Raw genomic sequence first — 15,744 nt, 5'->3', positions numbered from 1 at the left:
TCCAGCCTGGGCGACAGAGCAAGACACTGTCTAAAAAAAAAAAAAAAAAAAAAAAAAAAAAAAAGAAAAGGAAAAAGAAAAAAAAGAACTATTTAATTAATGATACTGGGGAAATTATTAGAAATATCGTTAAAAAAAATTGGCCAGGTGCGGTGGCTCATGCCTGTAATCCCAGCTACTCGGAAGGCTGAGGCAGGAGAATCACTTGAACCCAGAAGGCAGAGGTTGCAGTGAGCCAAAATCACACCACTGCACTCCAGCCTGGGCGAAAGAGCAAGACTCCATCAAAAAAAAAAAAAAAAAAAAAAAAAAAAAAAAAAGAAGAAGAAAAAGAAAAGAAAAGAAAAGAACTATTTAATTAATGATACTGGGGAAATTATTAGAAATATCTTTAAAAAAAATTGATCAGGTGCGGTGGGTCATGCCTGTAATCCCAGCATTTTGGGAGGCCGAGGCGGGCGGATCACTTGAGGCCAGGAGTTCAAAACCAGCCTGGTCAACATGGAGAAAACTCCATCTCCACTAAACATACACAAATTAAGTGGATGTGGTGGCGGGCGCCTGTAATCCCAGCTACTCTGGTGGCTGAGGCACTAGAATCACTTGAACCTATGGGGAGAAGGTTTGCAGTGAGCTGACACCACGCCACTGCACTCCAGCCTGGGAGACAGAGTGAGACCCTGTCTCAAAAAATAAATAAATAAATAAATAAAAAATAAATAAAATAAAAAAATTTAAAAAAATAGTCCTTTACCTCACACAGCACATAGAAATAAACTAGATGGATGAATAGATTTATGGACCAAATGTTTAAAATAAAAGCCCAAATCACAAAGTTCTGAATGAAACTGTAGGAACATTTTATAAACATGACTAACACCCCTTCCCAAAGAGAAAAAAAGAAAACTAACATCAAAACTAATAACAACAATGAAAACATAAATGTTTCCACATTTATGTGCGGCTAAATATAATGCAAATAAAGTTAAGAGCCAAGAAACAGAATTGGAGAAATATTTAAAACACATTTAATGGAAAAATTATTGATATAAGAGCACATAGAGTTCCTCTAAGTCAATTTTCAAAAAGTTTAATAAAATTATGAGCAAAGGATAGGAACTGCCAGTCTGAGAAGAGTTAAGTGTGAAGAACTAAAAAGTATATTTAAAGAAGTGCAGTCATACTATTAATCAGGAAAATGCAAATTAAGACAAAAATAAATAATGTTCACCCATCAGATTAGCAAAACAATTTTTAAATGTTGATAATAATCAATCTACCAAGTGCTGGCAAGGAAGCATGCATTGTTAGATACTGTTCACTGGAGTCGGTTTAGGCAAGCATTTTTGAAAGGCAAGTTGGCGGTATGTGTCAGAAGTTAAAATGTGCATGCCTTGGACTCAGAAAGCCACTTCTAGGAATTATCCTAGAATAAATGCATATACTGATCATGGACAAGTTATTTATGAAAATAAAAATGGGAATAAGTATATTATGGCATACCCATATATGGAGTATCATGGAATATTATGGAATATCGTGCAGCTATTAAAAGGAATGAAGTAGTTCTGTATTGGCATATAAATATCTTCAAAGCCAGAGTTAGGGGAAAAAAACAAGTCACACAAGATGTATGATGTGATCCCATAAAGGACAGAGAAGTACACACGAACGTAAGTGTAGTTAAGTGCACAGAAGAGACAGAAAAAATGCATGCACAAAGATAAAATAATGCTTGCTTTTGTGCACTAATTCCATAATAAAAAGGAAAAAGAAGAAAACATTAGTTTAAGAAGTGGCTTTTCATTCGGGCTTGTCTTAACCCACTCATTCACATACTGGCTTTGTGCAAGTGATATGTGTGTGTGTAAATATATATGTTTCTGTATTATACAAATAAAAATATATATCTTGTACGTATATATCTACAAAGAGATGTTGGTCTCCGTTGAGTATTCACTGTGGGAGACTATGATCTGATTTTACCAGTGATCTCATTTAGCAAAATATTTCTCGGCCTTTGGTATTTTGGGGTTGCCTTCTTAGCCTATGGCACATGCTCTGCCAGATACAATTGTGGACAACTTTCACCCCTTCTTGCTTTTTAGCCAGAAGATATTTAGATCCAAGCCTGGTGGGGGAGATGGGGGATTGTGTTGGCCAGTGATTCTGGCTGCATTTAAAGCTATTGGTTTCTTGGTGATAGCTGAGTCAAAGAGTGAGATATGCAGATACCCTAGGGAGGGCCATTCCAGGCAGAGGGCTATGTAAGTGGAAATTACCTGAGGCAGGCACGTGTGGGTAGTGTCTGAGGAAGAGCAAGGGGTCCTAGTGTCTGAAGCAGTGCTTGGGAGTGAAGAGGAGGAGAAGGGATGAAGTTAGAGACATAAGAGAGGCTGTGTTCTGCAGAGTCTCTGGCAGCTCTGCTTGGAAGGAGATGGGAAGATGTTAAAGGGTTCTGGCCAGACATGTGCTGTGACCTGACTTAGGATTTTAAACATCACATTGCTTGTTAGTGGAGAAGAGACTGTTGGGTTCAAGGGTGGAAGCAGGGTACATCTGAGGTGAGAGGAGATGGTGGTTTGGACAAAGCTTGTAGCAGCAGGGGTGGTAAGAAGTAGTCTGATAACAAATACAGTGTATTTGGAACATACAACTGACAGTATTGGCCTACAGATTTGACTTTGGGTACAAAGGAAAGAGCTGAGTCAAAGCTGACTCAGAGGTTTTGTCCAGAGCACCTGGACTGGTGGAGTTGCCATTTACTTACCTGGAGATTGTGAAAAGAACAGGTTTGGAGGGGAAACTCAACCCACAGTTTTGGATGTGTCAAGGCTGAATGACTGCTGATGACTGTGAGCTAGTGCACAGGTGGCCTCGATAGGAACCCAGACACCTGCCCCATGGTGGCAGGTGGAAGGCCAAGTATATGAGCACAATAGCAGGTAGGTGGTGGAGGGGGCAGGTGGATGGGCTGACCTTTTTCTATTTTCTCAATGAAATAGGAAGTGTGAGACAAAGTAACAAATGTTAGAAGCTGTTTTTTCCTCATTTCTGCTTGCCTGCATAATTTCACAAGGCCCCTGACTCTGTGATGATATGCAGCTTTCTAGAAAGATGCTTCGAAGACAAAACAAGGTAGATCATATGCCCCCCCATGTCTCTTCCCTGAGTCACGGTATTCCTCAAAAGATAAATTACTTCAGAATGTCTATTATTAAAAAGCCAAAACAATAACAGATGTTGGCAAGATTGTGGAGAAAAAAGGATGTTTATACACTGTTGGTGGGAATTAAATTAGTACAACTTCTATGGAAAACAGTATGGAGATTTCTCAAAGAACTAAAAATAGAATTGCCATTTGATCCAGCAATCCCACTACTGGGTATTTACTCAAAGGAAAAGGAATTATTATATCAGAAAGATATATATTTATTGTAGCACCGTTGAAAACAGCAAAGATGTGAAATCAACCTAACAGTCCATCAACAGACAATTGGATAAAGCAAATGTGGTGTGTGCACACACACACACACACACACACACACAATGGAATACCATTCAGCCACAAAAAAGAATGAAATTATGTCTTTTGCAGCAACAGGGATGCAATGGTAGGCCGTTATCTTAAGTGAAACAACTCAGACACAGAAAGTCAAATCCTACATGTTCTCACTTCTAAGTGGGAGCTAAATAATGCACACACATGCATGTAGAGAGTAAAATAAGAGACACAGGAAAGTTGGAAGGGTGGGAGGGTGGGAGGAGGTAGGGGAATGAGAAATTACTTAATGGGTACAATGCACATTATTCAGGTGATGGTTATACAAAAAGCCCATACTTCACCACTACACAATATATCTATGTAACAAAACTGCATTCTTACCCCTTAAATTCATACAAATAAAAAAAATTAAAAAATAAATAAAGTAGGACAATCCCCCAGATAAATAAATAAATAAATAAATAAATAAATAAATAACTTTAGCTCTTGCCTTCTCCTACACATAAGTTAATGTCTGATGGGGTTAGCGGTTATGCTTCTGTAAACTATAATCAGATGTACTCTTGCACCCAAACTTAGATGCGATTTTGCGTATACTGAATCTTTACTACCTGTATATAAACTGTGAACTGAAATGCTGCATTGGAGCAGTCTGATAGGATCTGTCTAAAGGGCTACTCTGAGGCTCTAGGCTTCAGTCTACAGTCCTCAGGAAGACTGCTAAATAAAAGTAATTTTAATTCTTTAAAAGCTTATTTTTTTTCTGTAGTTGATAGAAGCAAGATTATTAGCTGAAAGTCAGGAGGTACGAGAAATGTTGCAGGTTTGAGGGGAAAGGGGAAAGTACGAAGTTGCCACTTAGAACAGTCAGTGACTAGAGGCCCTAAGTAACAGAGTGATTGGCAGGCAGCACCAAGGGCTATCTTGAGGCTAGTGGTGCTGAATTTGAAGGGCGACCAGTCAGCATGGGGGTGGGTATCAAGATGAGGTCGTTTCAAAGCCCATGGAATTTAAGATGGTTAGAAGAAAGGAAAAGAGAACCTGAAATATAACAGGAGAATGAAAAGATCTTAAAATCAAGGGATTGAGGGCTCCAAGGGTGGAGTTTGTGGGGGTGGTAAAAGAGACATTGGAGGCAGTACTGGAGACAGAAAGCTAGTAATGATGAATGTGTGGGGCAGAACAGCTACAATGTGCAGCCAAGGTTGTAAAGCATTGATCTGGTATTATCAGCTGTTGATCTGTAACCGTTAATTGCCAAAGTCTACCACAATAAAGCACAGATGGGCTGAGACCATCTTTCCTGTAAGGGATAGTAGGATAGCTGTGCATGTGAAAGGGGATAGACACCTGGAGGTTTCAAGGGATGGCGCTGCCTGCACCTGAATGCAGGTGGTAGCCGAATTGCAAATTGAGAACCTTTAGAATAGCAGTGCTTCTCAAACTTTAATGTGTATCTGTATCACCTGAGGATCATGATAAACTAAAGCTGCTGGGCTGGGTCTGAGAGTTCTAGCAAGCTCTCAGGCGATACTAGCGACGTAACAGTGAAACAGCGAAAGAACTAACACAGCAAATTCCATTTTTGTTTAAGCAGCCTTTACCCATTCCTGCACACAGGCTAGGATAATTTTAGGGCACTGAAATAAAACATAAAAACAGCAGTCATGTAGTTTTTTGAATTTAACTCTGGGATTAAAGGGGAGATATGTAAACAACTATGTTTTGTTAAAAATTTATAGGAGCATTGTGACCTGGTCAAGGCCAAAATGTTCCAAACCTCCACAGAACCTTGCTGGTGCCCAGATGTCCATGGTCTTTGGTCACCTCTTGAACAGAGCCCCATTGTCTTCCCTCTGCCCTTAACATAGAGACTGAAATTTGTGTTGACGGTTGGTTCTTTGGGACATTAGTTTACCATCTTCTGGGTTTGCTGGGTCTTCGAAATAAGGTCACCTTCCTTGCTCCAACTCCATGTCTCTCAACTTATTGGGCGTCGTGTGATGAACAGAATGAATCTGGGCTCGGTTACAGAAGGATCAACATGTGGTCTTAGACTAGCAGCATTGGCTTCACCTGGGAGCTTGTTTATAGCTACGGGATCTTGGTCCCACCCAAAACCATTGAAGCAGAATCTGCATTTTAACATGATCCCCAGATAATCTGTGTGCATGATGAAGTTTGAGAAGCATTGCTCTAAAACACTGATTTGCAATTTTGTATGCGGATGAGAATCACTTGGGAAGCTTGTTTGACCAGCCCTCCCCTCTGCCTCACCCTCCACTACCAAGGCTGCGTCACAAAGCAATTAAATCAGGATATCTGTGAGAAAAGCCTAGGTATTTGTATCTTTTAAAGGTTCTCAGTGATTCCAATGGGTAGCCAAGTCTGCAAAGCACTGGTCTAATATTTCTATCCCATAAGCTGCATACTTATTAATATATTATGTTCCTAGAGATACCCCAATGAAACTTTGGGTTCGGATCTATGCAGGTCCAAACAGGAAGACCAGTGCCTGGGCTGTCTGTTTTGGACAAGACCATATCTCATACCCAGTCACCTTAATGGACCTCATCCTTCAGAAGAAAGTTTCTCTGGGCTAATACTGTTAATGTATCAGGATGCAAAATGTGGATGCAAAATAACAATTTATAATTTATGCAAACATTTAGATATTTGTCCTAAAATTTTCTACAGCTACAGCTTGCTGAACCCACTTTGTTTTCGGTGGGAGTAAAAATCTCTGAAGATGGGCCAGAAAAGTCTGTGATTTACTTGTATGGGTAGTAGGAAATACCTGGATTTAATGTGAACACAGAATTACCATTGGTGCCATGTTATGTCGGATTTTGCAGAACTTGTTTGATATTGGGACCATAGCGACTTGAGAAATGTGGACCTGTAGAATTGTCTGCACTTGAAGTATTTTCTAATCTCTGATGATGCTCGACATTAATTGATTATATTTGCTGACATTCTCTTCTGGATTTTGCAAAGTTGGACTGTTACATCATTGCAAAAATAAATTATCTAGGGACTTTTGAGAACTTGTGGTTCAACTCTAAAGTTGTCTTTTATTAAAACAAAGTGATATTCTTGGCCCAAAACTAAAGAGTCATATTTAAGCAAAATATTAACTTTGCATCTTGTCCTTTTTGTTAAGATCTACTGATTGTTAGTGGAGTCTAACTTGAGCTTTTTAGTGCTGTCTTGGAAGGAGGTTTTGATTTTTCTATTCTTTTCAGTTAATACTCAAGTGATTCAGATAAAGAGGATGATCAGAGCCTTTATGTTCGGGAACCAATTTCAGAATATTTGAGTTAGAAATAAAAAGAAGGAGAAATTAAATAGAGATAAGTTTGGATAACACGTTAATTTGAATGGAAGGCTGTATGAGACAAGTCATCACAGAGAAAGAGAAAATAGTGAAATTGGATTAATAAATTCTTATATTTGATTAAGAAAAGGAAAGAAGAGTAAATGAGTAAAGGTGGATATAAGAACATTCACTTATGATCTTTTAAAAAATCATAATTTTTATTTTCCACCATCACTTCATGAATGCATTCTCTTTTCTGGTGTCATTTTGCCCATGGCTGGCTTGTCATGTGGGGCAGTGTATTCTGCACTCCTAGGAACCAGCTTTTAGAATAGAATAATGCTCATTTCTGCTGAAAAGAATGAAGTGTCGCTGGAAATAGGATGTTTCATGTTTTGAGCAAGAGAATTCAAAATGTGCATCAGACAGCTTATTTACAGAAAGCAAGAATACTATCAGATGTAAAGGACTGGGGATAGTATTAAAAGATTAAAGGGAGCCAGGTGTGGTGGCTCATGCCTGTAATCCCAGCACTTTGGGAGGCTGAGGCGGGCAGATAATGAGGTCAGGAGTTCAAGACCAGCCTGGCCAACATAGTGAAACCCTGTCTGTACTAAAAATACAAAAATTAGCCAGGCATGGTGTTGCACGCCTGTAGTCCCATCTACTTGAGAGGCTGAGGCAGGAGAATCACTGGAACCTGGGAGGTGGAGGTTGCAGTGAGCCAAGATTGCACCACTGCACTCCATCCTGTTTGACACAGTGAGACTCTCTCTTAAAAAAAAAAAAAAAAAAAGATTAAGGATGGGCTGGGTGCGGTGGCACTTTGGGAGGCCAAAGTGGATGGATCACTTGAGGTCAGGAGTTTGAGACCAGCCTAGGCAACATGGCAAAACCCTGTCTTTACCAAAAATATAAAAAATTAGCCAGGCGTGGTGGCACATGCCTGTGGTCCCAGCCACTCGGGAAGCTGAGGTGGGAGGATCACTTGAGCCCAGGTGGTGGAGGTTTGCAGTGAGCCGAGATTGCATTACTCTGCCTGGGTGACAGAGTGAGACTCCATCTCAAAAAAAAAAAAAAAAAAAAAAAAAAAAAAAGTTAAAGCGTCAGTCTATGGACAGGGTTGGGAGATCAAGTCCCATCAGAAAGATAGTGACTGCAGTTAATTAGAACCTGTCACTCTGAAATGCTGTAAGTCTCTAACGGGACTCAAATTGAACAAATAATAAAAGGTATGCCATGTGAAAGGCACATTTATCTACACGAGTCTATTGACTATTGCTCTGGACCTCACAGAGATCAGATAGGATGGAAACCATTTATTTTGTAAAGAAAGGTAAATCATTAATTTATTTAATGCAATGCATTTCTCCTGTGGGGCGGTTCGAGCAGTTCTTGTAGCAACAGGGGCAAGTGTTGAAGTGCAGGCTGCCATTTGATGTCCATAGCCCATCATTCAGAACTGATGCATCCATTCCCCTAGTTGCTAGGAGCATTGGAGGCTTACAGCCCCATGAGGATTGCCTGGGTCTGAAGGGATCTTCCTCCACCAAGATCCCTGGTGGCAGCTTCTATCAATGCAGGAGTCAAAAGATCTAGCCCCCTTCCCTCAGCTCAGATGACTCTTGAAAGGTCCTCTCATCTCCGGAACTCCTTGTGGGATTCGTTGAGGCCTTTGCTGGGTCTGCATCATCACAACTCACTCCATCCCCTCTTTCCTCTCCAACTCCCCTCCCTCCTGAGCCATGCCATTTCCTTCTCTGCCTCACAGGTGCTGATCCCAGGAGCACACCCCAATAACCTTCCTGCATTCAGGCCCCCATCCCAGAGTAGGCTTTCTAGGAAACAACTTTTCATGTGTATTTTTTTTCCTGATAAAATGTAAGAAATTGCTTTAGATAAACAAGAAGATTAGACCTGCTAGTTTAATAGAGCAAATACACTGAAAGGTTAGAAAATAGATTGTAGATTTGAAGCCTAAGCCTTTCAAGAAATGCCACACCTGAGAAATTTACATTTGGTTCAGCCTTTGTCCCTGTGCTCTGAAATGTGCTGATTTATTATGCATTAGTTACTTGTACCTGGGGAGCAGGCAGACTGGTGATAAGAGCCTCTAGAACAGTGCAGCTGGTGGGGGTAGGGGCCATGGAGGTCACTGTGAGAATGCCCAAGGAGAATTCCCCTTCAAATCCCATTTTCCCAGTTACATTGTCAGCTCTACTAGGACCAGAGAAACCTGCGTCTCTGGAAGCATGCTGAGTTGTCCCCTGCTTGATTTAACTGTTTCTTTATCCTTTATAACTCAAGAACCTTTATGTCCTCAAAGCTGTCTGTGGCCACCATTTTGCCAACAGAACCATTTCATTGTAATGGATGTGATGTTGCTATCCACGTATCTGCCCAAACTAGAACTTGAGATTCCCCTATTTTCCTCCTTCTATCTTATCTTCTGTACACTCAGCCACCAAGACTTATTGATACCTCCTAAATATTCTCTATAATTAATTTCCTTTTCCTTCCACCTGCCTCTTTCCTAGTTCAAGCACAAATAACCTCGTTTCTAAACTACTGTTAACTTTTTTTCTTGTCACTTTGCTTTTCGTCTTGAATTGGGACTCTGTCTCTGAAATCTATTAAATTTTCTGAAGTTCTTCACTTTCTTTTCATCCTTTCTCTTTTTTCTCCGTGAACTTACCCTGGAAGATCTTGTCTACTTCCCTGGCTTTGATTCCTGTCGACATGCTGAAGATAAACTGAAGATGTTACAGTATCCCACTGAGACTTTTTCCAGAAGTCCAGATCTTTAAGTTTAGCTGCCAGTTCTTCAAACTCAACTTGTCAAAAAATGAGTTGACTACTTTCTCCCTCCAACTGGATCTTGCTTCTCTGTTACCCATCTCAGTGAATGACACCACCTTCTGCTACCTGTCATAAACCTGGATGTGGTCTTTGATTTGTCCTTCTCCCTATTTTCCTAGGTCAAATCAACCATCTCTAACTCTACCTCTTAAACATCTCCTGGCCTTTTCTCTTGTCACCAACCCTATTGTCACTACCTTGGTCCCAGGCCAACCATCTCACCTAGATTTTTTTAAACCTGTATATCTGCATCAACCTCTTAATGTCTTTTTTGATCTCTCTGTTGTCTTTCTGCAATCAATTTCTCATAGGGTAGACAGAATTATCTTTCTGTCTACAAATATGCATTCCTTTGCCTGAAGTCCTTCAATACTTTCCCATTGTTCTTATAATACATGTCCATGGCTTATTAAAAGAACCCATTATAGTCTGGCCCCTGCTTGCCTCTCAGCAGTCTTTCTGCCCACATACTCCCACTCTCATTCACAACACTCGGTCATTGGAATTCCGTGGTTCCTTGAATGCACAATGCTTTCTCTAACCTCTGGACCATCTTGCACCATATTCTCTCTTCTTAGAGATTCCTTTTCTCTCTTGATTCACTCTTTGCCTTACTATTTATTCATCAGCGTCTAGATCCCAATTTAACTTTCTCTTTTACCCAGAAGTTTTCATTAAACACCAAATCAGGTTAAACATTTTTCTCCTGGATAATATCCTGAAGAGTGTTTTCCAACTTGGTTCCATTCTCCCTGTCACTTTCAGGTACATCAATCAAATGTAGGTTTGGTCTTTTCACATAGTCCCATATTTCTTGGAGGCTTTGTTCGTTCCTTTTTATTCTTCTTTCCCTAATCTTGTTTTCACGCTTTATTTCATTAAGTTGATCTTCAATCTCTGATATCCTTTCTTCCGCTTGATCAATTTGGCTATTGATATTTGTGTATGCTTCACGAAGTTTTTGTGCTGTGTTTTTCAGCTCCATCAGGTCATTTATGTTCTTCTCTAAACTGGTTATTCTAGTTAGCAATTCGTCTAACCTTTTTCAACATTCTTAGCTTCCTTGCATTGGGTTAGAACATGCTTCTTTAGCTTGGAGGAGTTTGTTATTTCCCACCTTCTGAAGCCTACTTCTGTCAGTTCGTCAAACTCATTCTCCGTCCAGTTTTTTTCCCTTGCTGGCGAGGAGTTGTGATCCTTTGGAGGAGAAGAGGCATTCTGGTTTTCAGCCTTTTTTTGTGCTGGTTTTTCCTCATCTTCATGGATTTATCGACCTTTGGTCTTCTATGTTGGTGACCTTCGAATGGGGTTTTTGTGTGGACGTCCTTTTTGTTGATGTTGACGCTATTCCTTTCTGTTTTGTTAGTTTTCCTTCTAACAGTCAGGCCCCTCGCTGCAGGTCTGCTGAAGTTTGCTGGAGGCCCACTCCAGACCCTGTTTGCCTGGGTATCACCAGCGGAGGCTGCAGAACAGGAAATATTCTGCCTGTTCCTTCCTCTGGAAGCTTCATCCCAGAGGGCCACCCACCAGATGCCAGCCGGAGCTCTCCTGTATGAGGTGTCTGTCAACCCCTGCTGGGAGGTGTCTCCCAGTCAGGAGGCCTGGGGGTCAGGGATCCACTTGAGGAGCCAGTCTGTCCTTTAGCAGAGCTCGAGTGCTGTGCTGGGAGATATGCTGCTCTCTTCAGAGCCAGCAGGCAAGAACGTTTAAGTCTGCTGAAGCTGCACCTGCAGCTGCCCCTTCCCCCAGGTGCTCTGTCCCAGGGAGATGGGAGTTCCATCTATAAACCCCTGACTGGGGCTGCTGCCTTTCTTTCCCGAGATGCCAGGCCCAGAGAGGAGGAATCTAGTGTGGCAGTCTGGCTACAGCGGCTTTGAGGAGCTGTGGTGTACTCCACCTAATTTGAACTTCCCCACTGCTTCGTTTACACTGTGAGGGGAAAACAGCCTACTCAAGCCTCAGTAATGGTGGATGCCCCTCCTGCTACCGAGCTTGAGTGTCCCAGGTTGACTTCAGACTGCTGTGCTGGCAGCAAGAATTTCAAGCCAGTGGATCTTAGCTTGCTGGGCTAAGCAACCCCCTGGCTTCAACCCCCTTTCCAGGGGAGTGAATGGTTCTGTCTCACTGGTGTTCCAGGTGCCACTGGGGTGTGAAAAAAACCAAACAACAACAAAAAAACTCCTGCAGCCAGCTTGGTGTCTGCCTAAACAGCTGCCCAATTTTGTGCTTGAAACCCAGGGTCCTGGTGGTGTAGGCGCCTGAGGGAATCTCCTGGTCTGCGGGTTGTGAAGACTGTGGGAAAAGTGTAGTATCTGGACCAGAATGCACTGTTCCTCGTGGCACAGTCCCTCAGGGCTTCCCTTGGCTAGGGGAGGGAGTTCCCCAACCCCTTGCGCTTCCCAGGTGAGGCAATGCCGCACCCTGCTTTGGCTTGCCCTCTGTGGGCTGCACCAACCGTCTAACCAGTCCCAGTGAGATGAGCCCCGTACCTCAGTTGGAAATGCAGAAATCAAATGCCTTCTACATTGATCTTGCTGGGAGCTGCAGACCACAGCTGTTCCTATTCGGCCATCTTGCCAGCCACACTGGTTATTTCCTTTCTTCTGCTGGGTTTGCGTTTGGTTTGTTCAAGTTTCTCTAGTTCCTTGAGGTGTGGCCTTAGAGTGTCTATTTGTGCTCTTTCAGACATTTTGATGTAGGAGTTTAGGGCTATGAACTTTCTCTTAGCACTGCCTTAGGTTTTGATAAGTTATGTCATTATTGTCAGTCACTTCGAAGAATTTTTTAATTTCCATGTTGATTTCATTTTTGACCCAGTACTCATTCAGGAGCAGGTTATTTAATTTCCATGTATTTGCATGGTTTCGAAGGTTCCTTTTGGAGTTGATTTCCAGTTTTATTCCACTGTGGCCTGAGAGAGTGCTTGATATTATTTCAATTTTCCTAAATTTATTGAATCTAATTTTATGGCCTGTCATATGGTCTATCTTGGAGAAAGTTCCATGTGCCGTTGAATAGAATGTGTATTCTGCGGTTGTTGGATGAAATGTTCTGTATATATCTGTTAAGTCCATTTGTTCCAAGGTATAGTTTAAATCCATTGTTTCTTTGTTGACTTTCTCTCTTGATGACCTGTCTAGTGCTGTCAGTGGAGTACTGAAGTCCCTCACTATTATTGTGTTGCTGTCTATCTCATTTCTTAGGTCTGTTAGTAATCATTTTATAAATTTAGGATCTCCAGTGTTAGGTGCATATATGTTTAGGATTGTGATATTTTCCTGTTGGACAAGGCCTTTTACCATTACATAATGTCCCTCTTTGTTCCTTTTAACCACTGTTGCTTTACAGTTGTCTGATATTAGAATAGCTACCCCTGCTCTCTTTTGGTGTCTATTTGCATGAAATGCCTCTTTCCACCCCTTTACTTTAAGTTTATGTGAGTCCTTATGTGTTAAGTGAGTCTCCTGAAGGCAGCAGATAGTTGGTTGGTGAGTTCTTACCCATTCTGTGGTTCTGTATCTTTTAAGTGGATCATTTAGGCCACTTACATTCAATGTTAGTATTGAAATGTGAGGTATCATTACATTCGTCATGCTCATTGTTGTCTGTGTACTTTGGGTTTTTTCTTTTTTGTTTTTGCTTTTTAACCTGTGTGTGTGTGTTTTTTTAATAGGTCCCATGTGATTTATGCTTTAAAGAAGCTCTGTTTTCCAGGATTTGTTTCAATATTTAGAGCTTCTTTTATCAGTTCTTGTAGTGGTGGCTTGGTGTGAATTATCTCAGCATTTGTTTGTCTGAAGATGACTGTATCTTTCCTTCAAATATGATGCTTAGTTTCGCTGTATACAAAATTCTTGGCTGATAATTGTTTTGTTTGAGGGGGCTGAAGATAGGGCCCCAATTCTGTCTTAGCTTGTAGGGTTTCTGCTGAGAAATCTGCTGTTAATCTGATAGATTTTTCCTTTATAAGTTACCTGGTGCTTCTGTCTCACAGCTCTTAAAATGGTTTCCTTTGGATAACCTGATGACAATGTGCCTAGGTGAAGATCTTTTGGTGATGAATTTCCTGGGTGATCTTTGTGCTTCTTGTATTTGGATGTCTAGGTCTCTAGCAAGGCCGGGGAAGTTTTCCTCGATTATTCCCCCAAATATATTTTCCAGGCTTTTAGAATTCTCTTCTTCCTCAGGAACATTGATTATTCTTAGGTTTGGTTGTTTAACATAATCCCAGACTTCTTGGAGGCTTTGTTCATATTTTCTTATTATTTTTTCTTTGTCTTTGTTGAATTGGGTTAATTCGAAGACCTTGTCTTTAAGCTCTGAATTTTTTTCTTCTACTAGTTCAATTCTATTGCTGAGACTTTCCAGAGCATTTTGCATTTCTAAAAGTGTGTCCAAAGTTTCTTGAATTTTTGATTGTTTTTACTTTAAGCCATCTATTTCCTTGAATATTTCTCTCTTCACTTCTTGTAACATTTTTTGGATTTTCTTGCATTGGGCTTTGCTTTCTCTGGCCTCTCCCTGATTAGCTTAATAACCTCCTGAATTCTTTTTCAGGTAAATCAGGGATTTCTTCTTGGTTTGGATCCATTGCTGGTGAACTAGTATTATATTTTGGGGGGTGTTGAAGAGCCTTGTTTTGTCATATTACCAAGGTTGGTTTTCTGGTTCCTTCTCATTTGGGGAAGTCTAGGGCTGAAGACTGTTGTTCAGATTCTTTTGTCCCTCGGGGTGTTCCCTTGATGTATTACTCTCCCCCTTTTCCTATGGATGTGGCTTCCTGTGAGCTGAACTGCAGTGATTGTTGTCTCTCTTCTGGGTCTCGCCACCCACCGAGTCTACCCGGCTCCAAGTTGGTACTGGGGATTTTCTCCACAGAGTCCTGTGATGTGAACCATCTATGGGTCTCTCAGCAGTGGATACCAGTGCCTGTTCCAGTAGAGGTAGTGGAGGGTGCAGTGACTTCATGAGGGTCCTTAGCTTTAGTGGTTTAATGCTATATTTTTCAGATGCTGTTAAAATTCTTACAATGCCCAAAAAATTGGTTCAAAATATTAATAGTGTCAAAGGTGAGAAATCAGATTTAGATGAAATAAAAATGTCCCAGTTCACTCAAATGCACTTTCCTTTTCAGGATAGAGCATAAATAATACCCAACTTAGAACTAGAAGACCAAAGTACAGTCCCACCCAGGAGCACTTGCTTTTATATTTTCATGTTTTTATCTTCAAAATTATAGTTTAATATCTATATCATGGGGTTGTTACAAAAATTAAATATTACAAGGTATGGGAAAAGCCTTAGTTCGGTATGTGGCAAATAGTAGTTGCCCATGAGATGTTTGTAAAAACAGGTCCATAAGCCCATGGGGAATGGGGTTTAGGAGGTGGAGATGAATGAAATTTGCCCTGAATAGTTCCTGAGCACCTCATACTTTCTAGGATCTGCACCTGCATCACCACTTCTGAGAACACTTTAGAGAGGAGTAGGCATTGACAAAGATCCAGGGAGGTGCGCATACGTACTTTTTGTTCTTTTCGTTCCACAGCTGCGTTGCATTTTTCTATTCCCCAGTTTCTTAAAAAGTCTCTGAGATAGCCAAACAGGGTTCCAATTCCATATCCCATGTAAGTGAAAACCATAACATGAAGGGGTGCTTCCTCAAACGATTCAACAATGAGCTTATCACAAAAATGTGGCTTCCCATTTTGCTGAAAACACAAAAGAAAATCCAAGGTTAGCATTCTCCTGTTACAGATATACTATGATACCTAAAATTGTGAACTTTCAACCCTTTGAATTCCAAAGGCCATATTTAAGATTGTAAATAAATTAGAAACTGATCATTGAAGAGGGTAATCAAAAATGCAAACTTTATTTTACAAGCCATAGTAACATAATTGATTCAAGCAAAAGTTCTCAACAGAAACTCAAACCATTGGGTGAAGAGTTAATGAGGAACAGAGTGTTTGCAAGTTGCTAAAGTATGACCCCATAGCTTACTTCCTAATCACAAACTTGGGGTCGTTACTTTAACCAGGTGATCAAATTATATCACAAA

At 40.8% G+C, this 15,744-nt stretch overlaps 1 protein-coding gene across 2 annotated transcripts in view; it reads right to left on the bottom strand.

Moving 5' to 3' along the window:
* The window catches only part of SPTLC3 (serine palmitoyltransferase long chain base subunit 3), a 159,113-nt gene that overhangs the window by 103,580 nt on the left and 39,789 nt on the right, over positions 1 to 15,744 (bottom strand). For both annotated transcript variants that reach the window (XM_009436815.4, XM_001135152.5), the window contains one exon: positions 15,209 to 15,394. In XM_009436815.4, the coding sequence (XP_009435090.1) occupies positions 15,209 to 15,394 (186 nt within the window). The remainder of the gene's footprint in view (positions 1 to 15,208; positions 15,395 to 15,744) is intronic.

This window comes from Pan troglodytes, chromosome 21, assembly GCF_028858775.2.
Source record: "Pan troglodytes isolate AG18354 chromosome 21, NHGRI_mPanTro3-v2.0_pri, whole genome shotgun sequence".
NCBI lineage: Eukaryota > Metazoa > Chordata > Mammalia > Primates > Hominidae > Pan > Pan troglodytes.
Note: the sequence above shows the minus strand (reverse complement) of the source record. Positions and strands in the feature narration are given on the sequence as shown.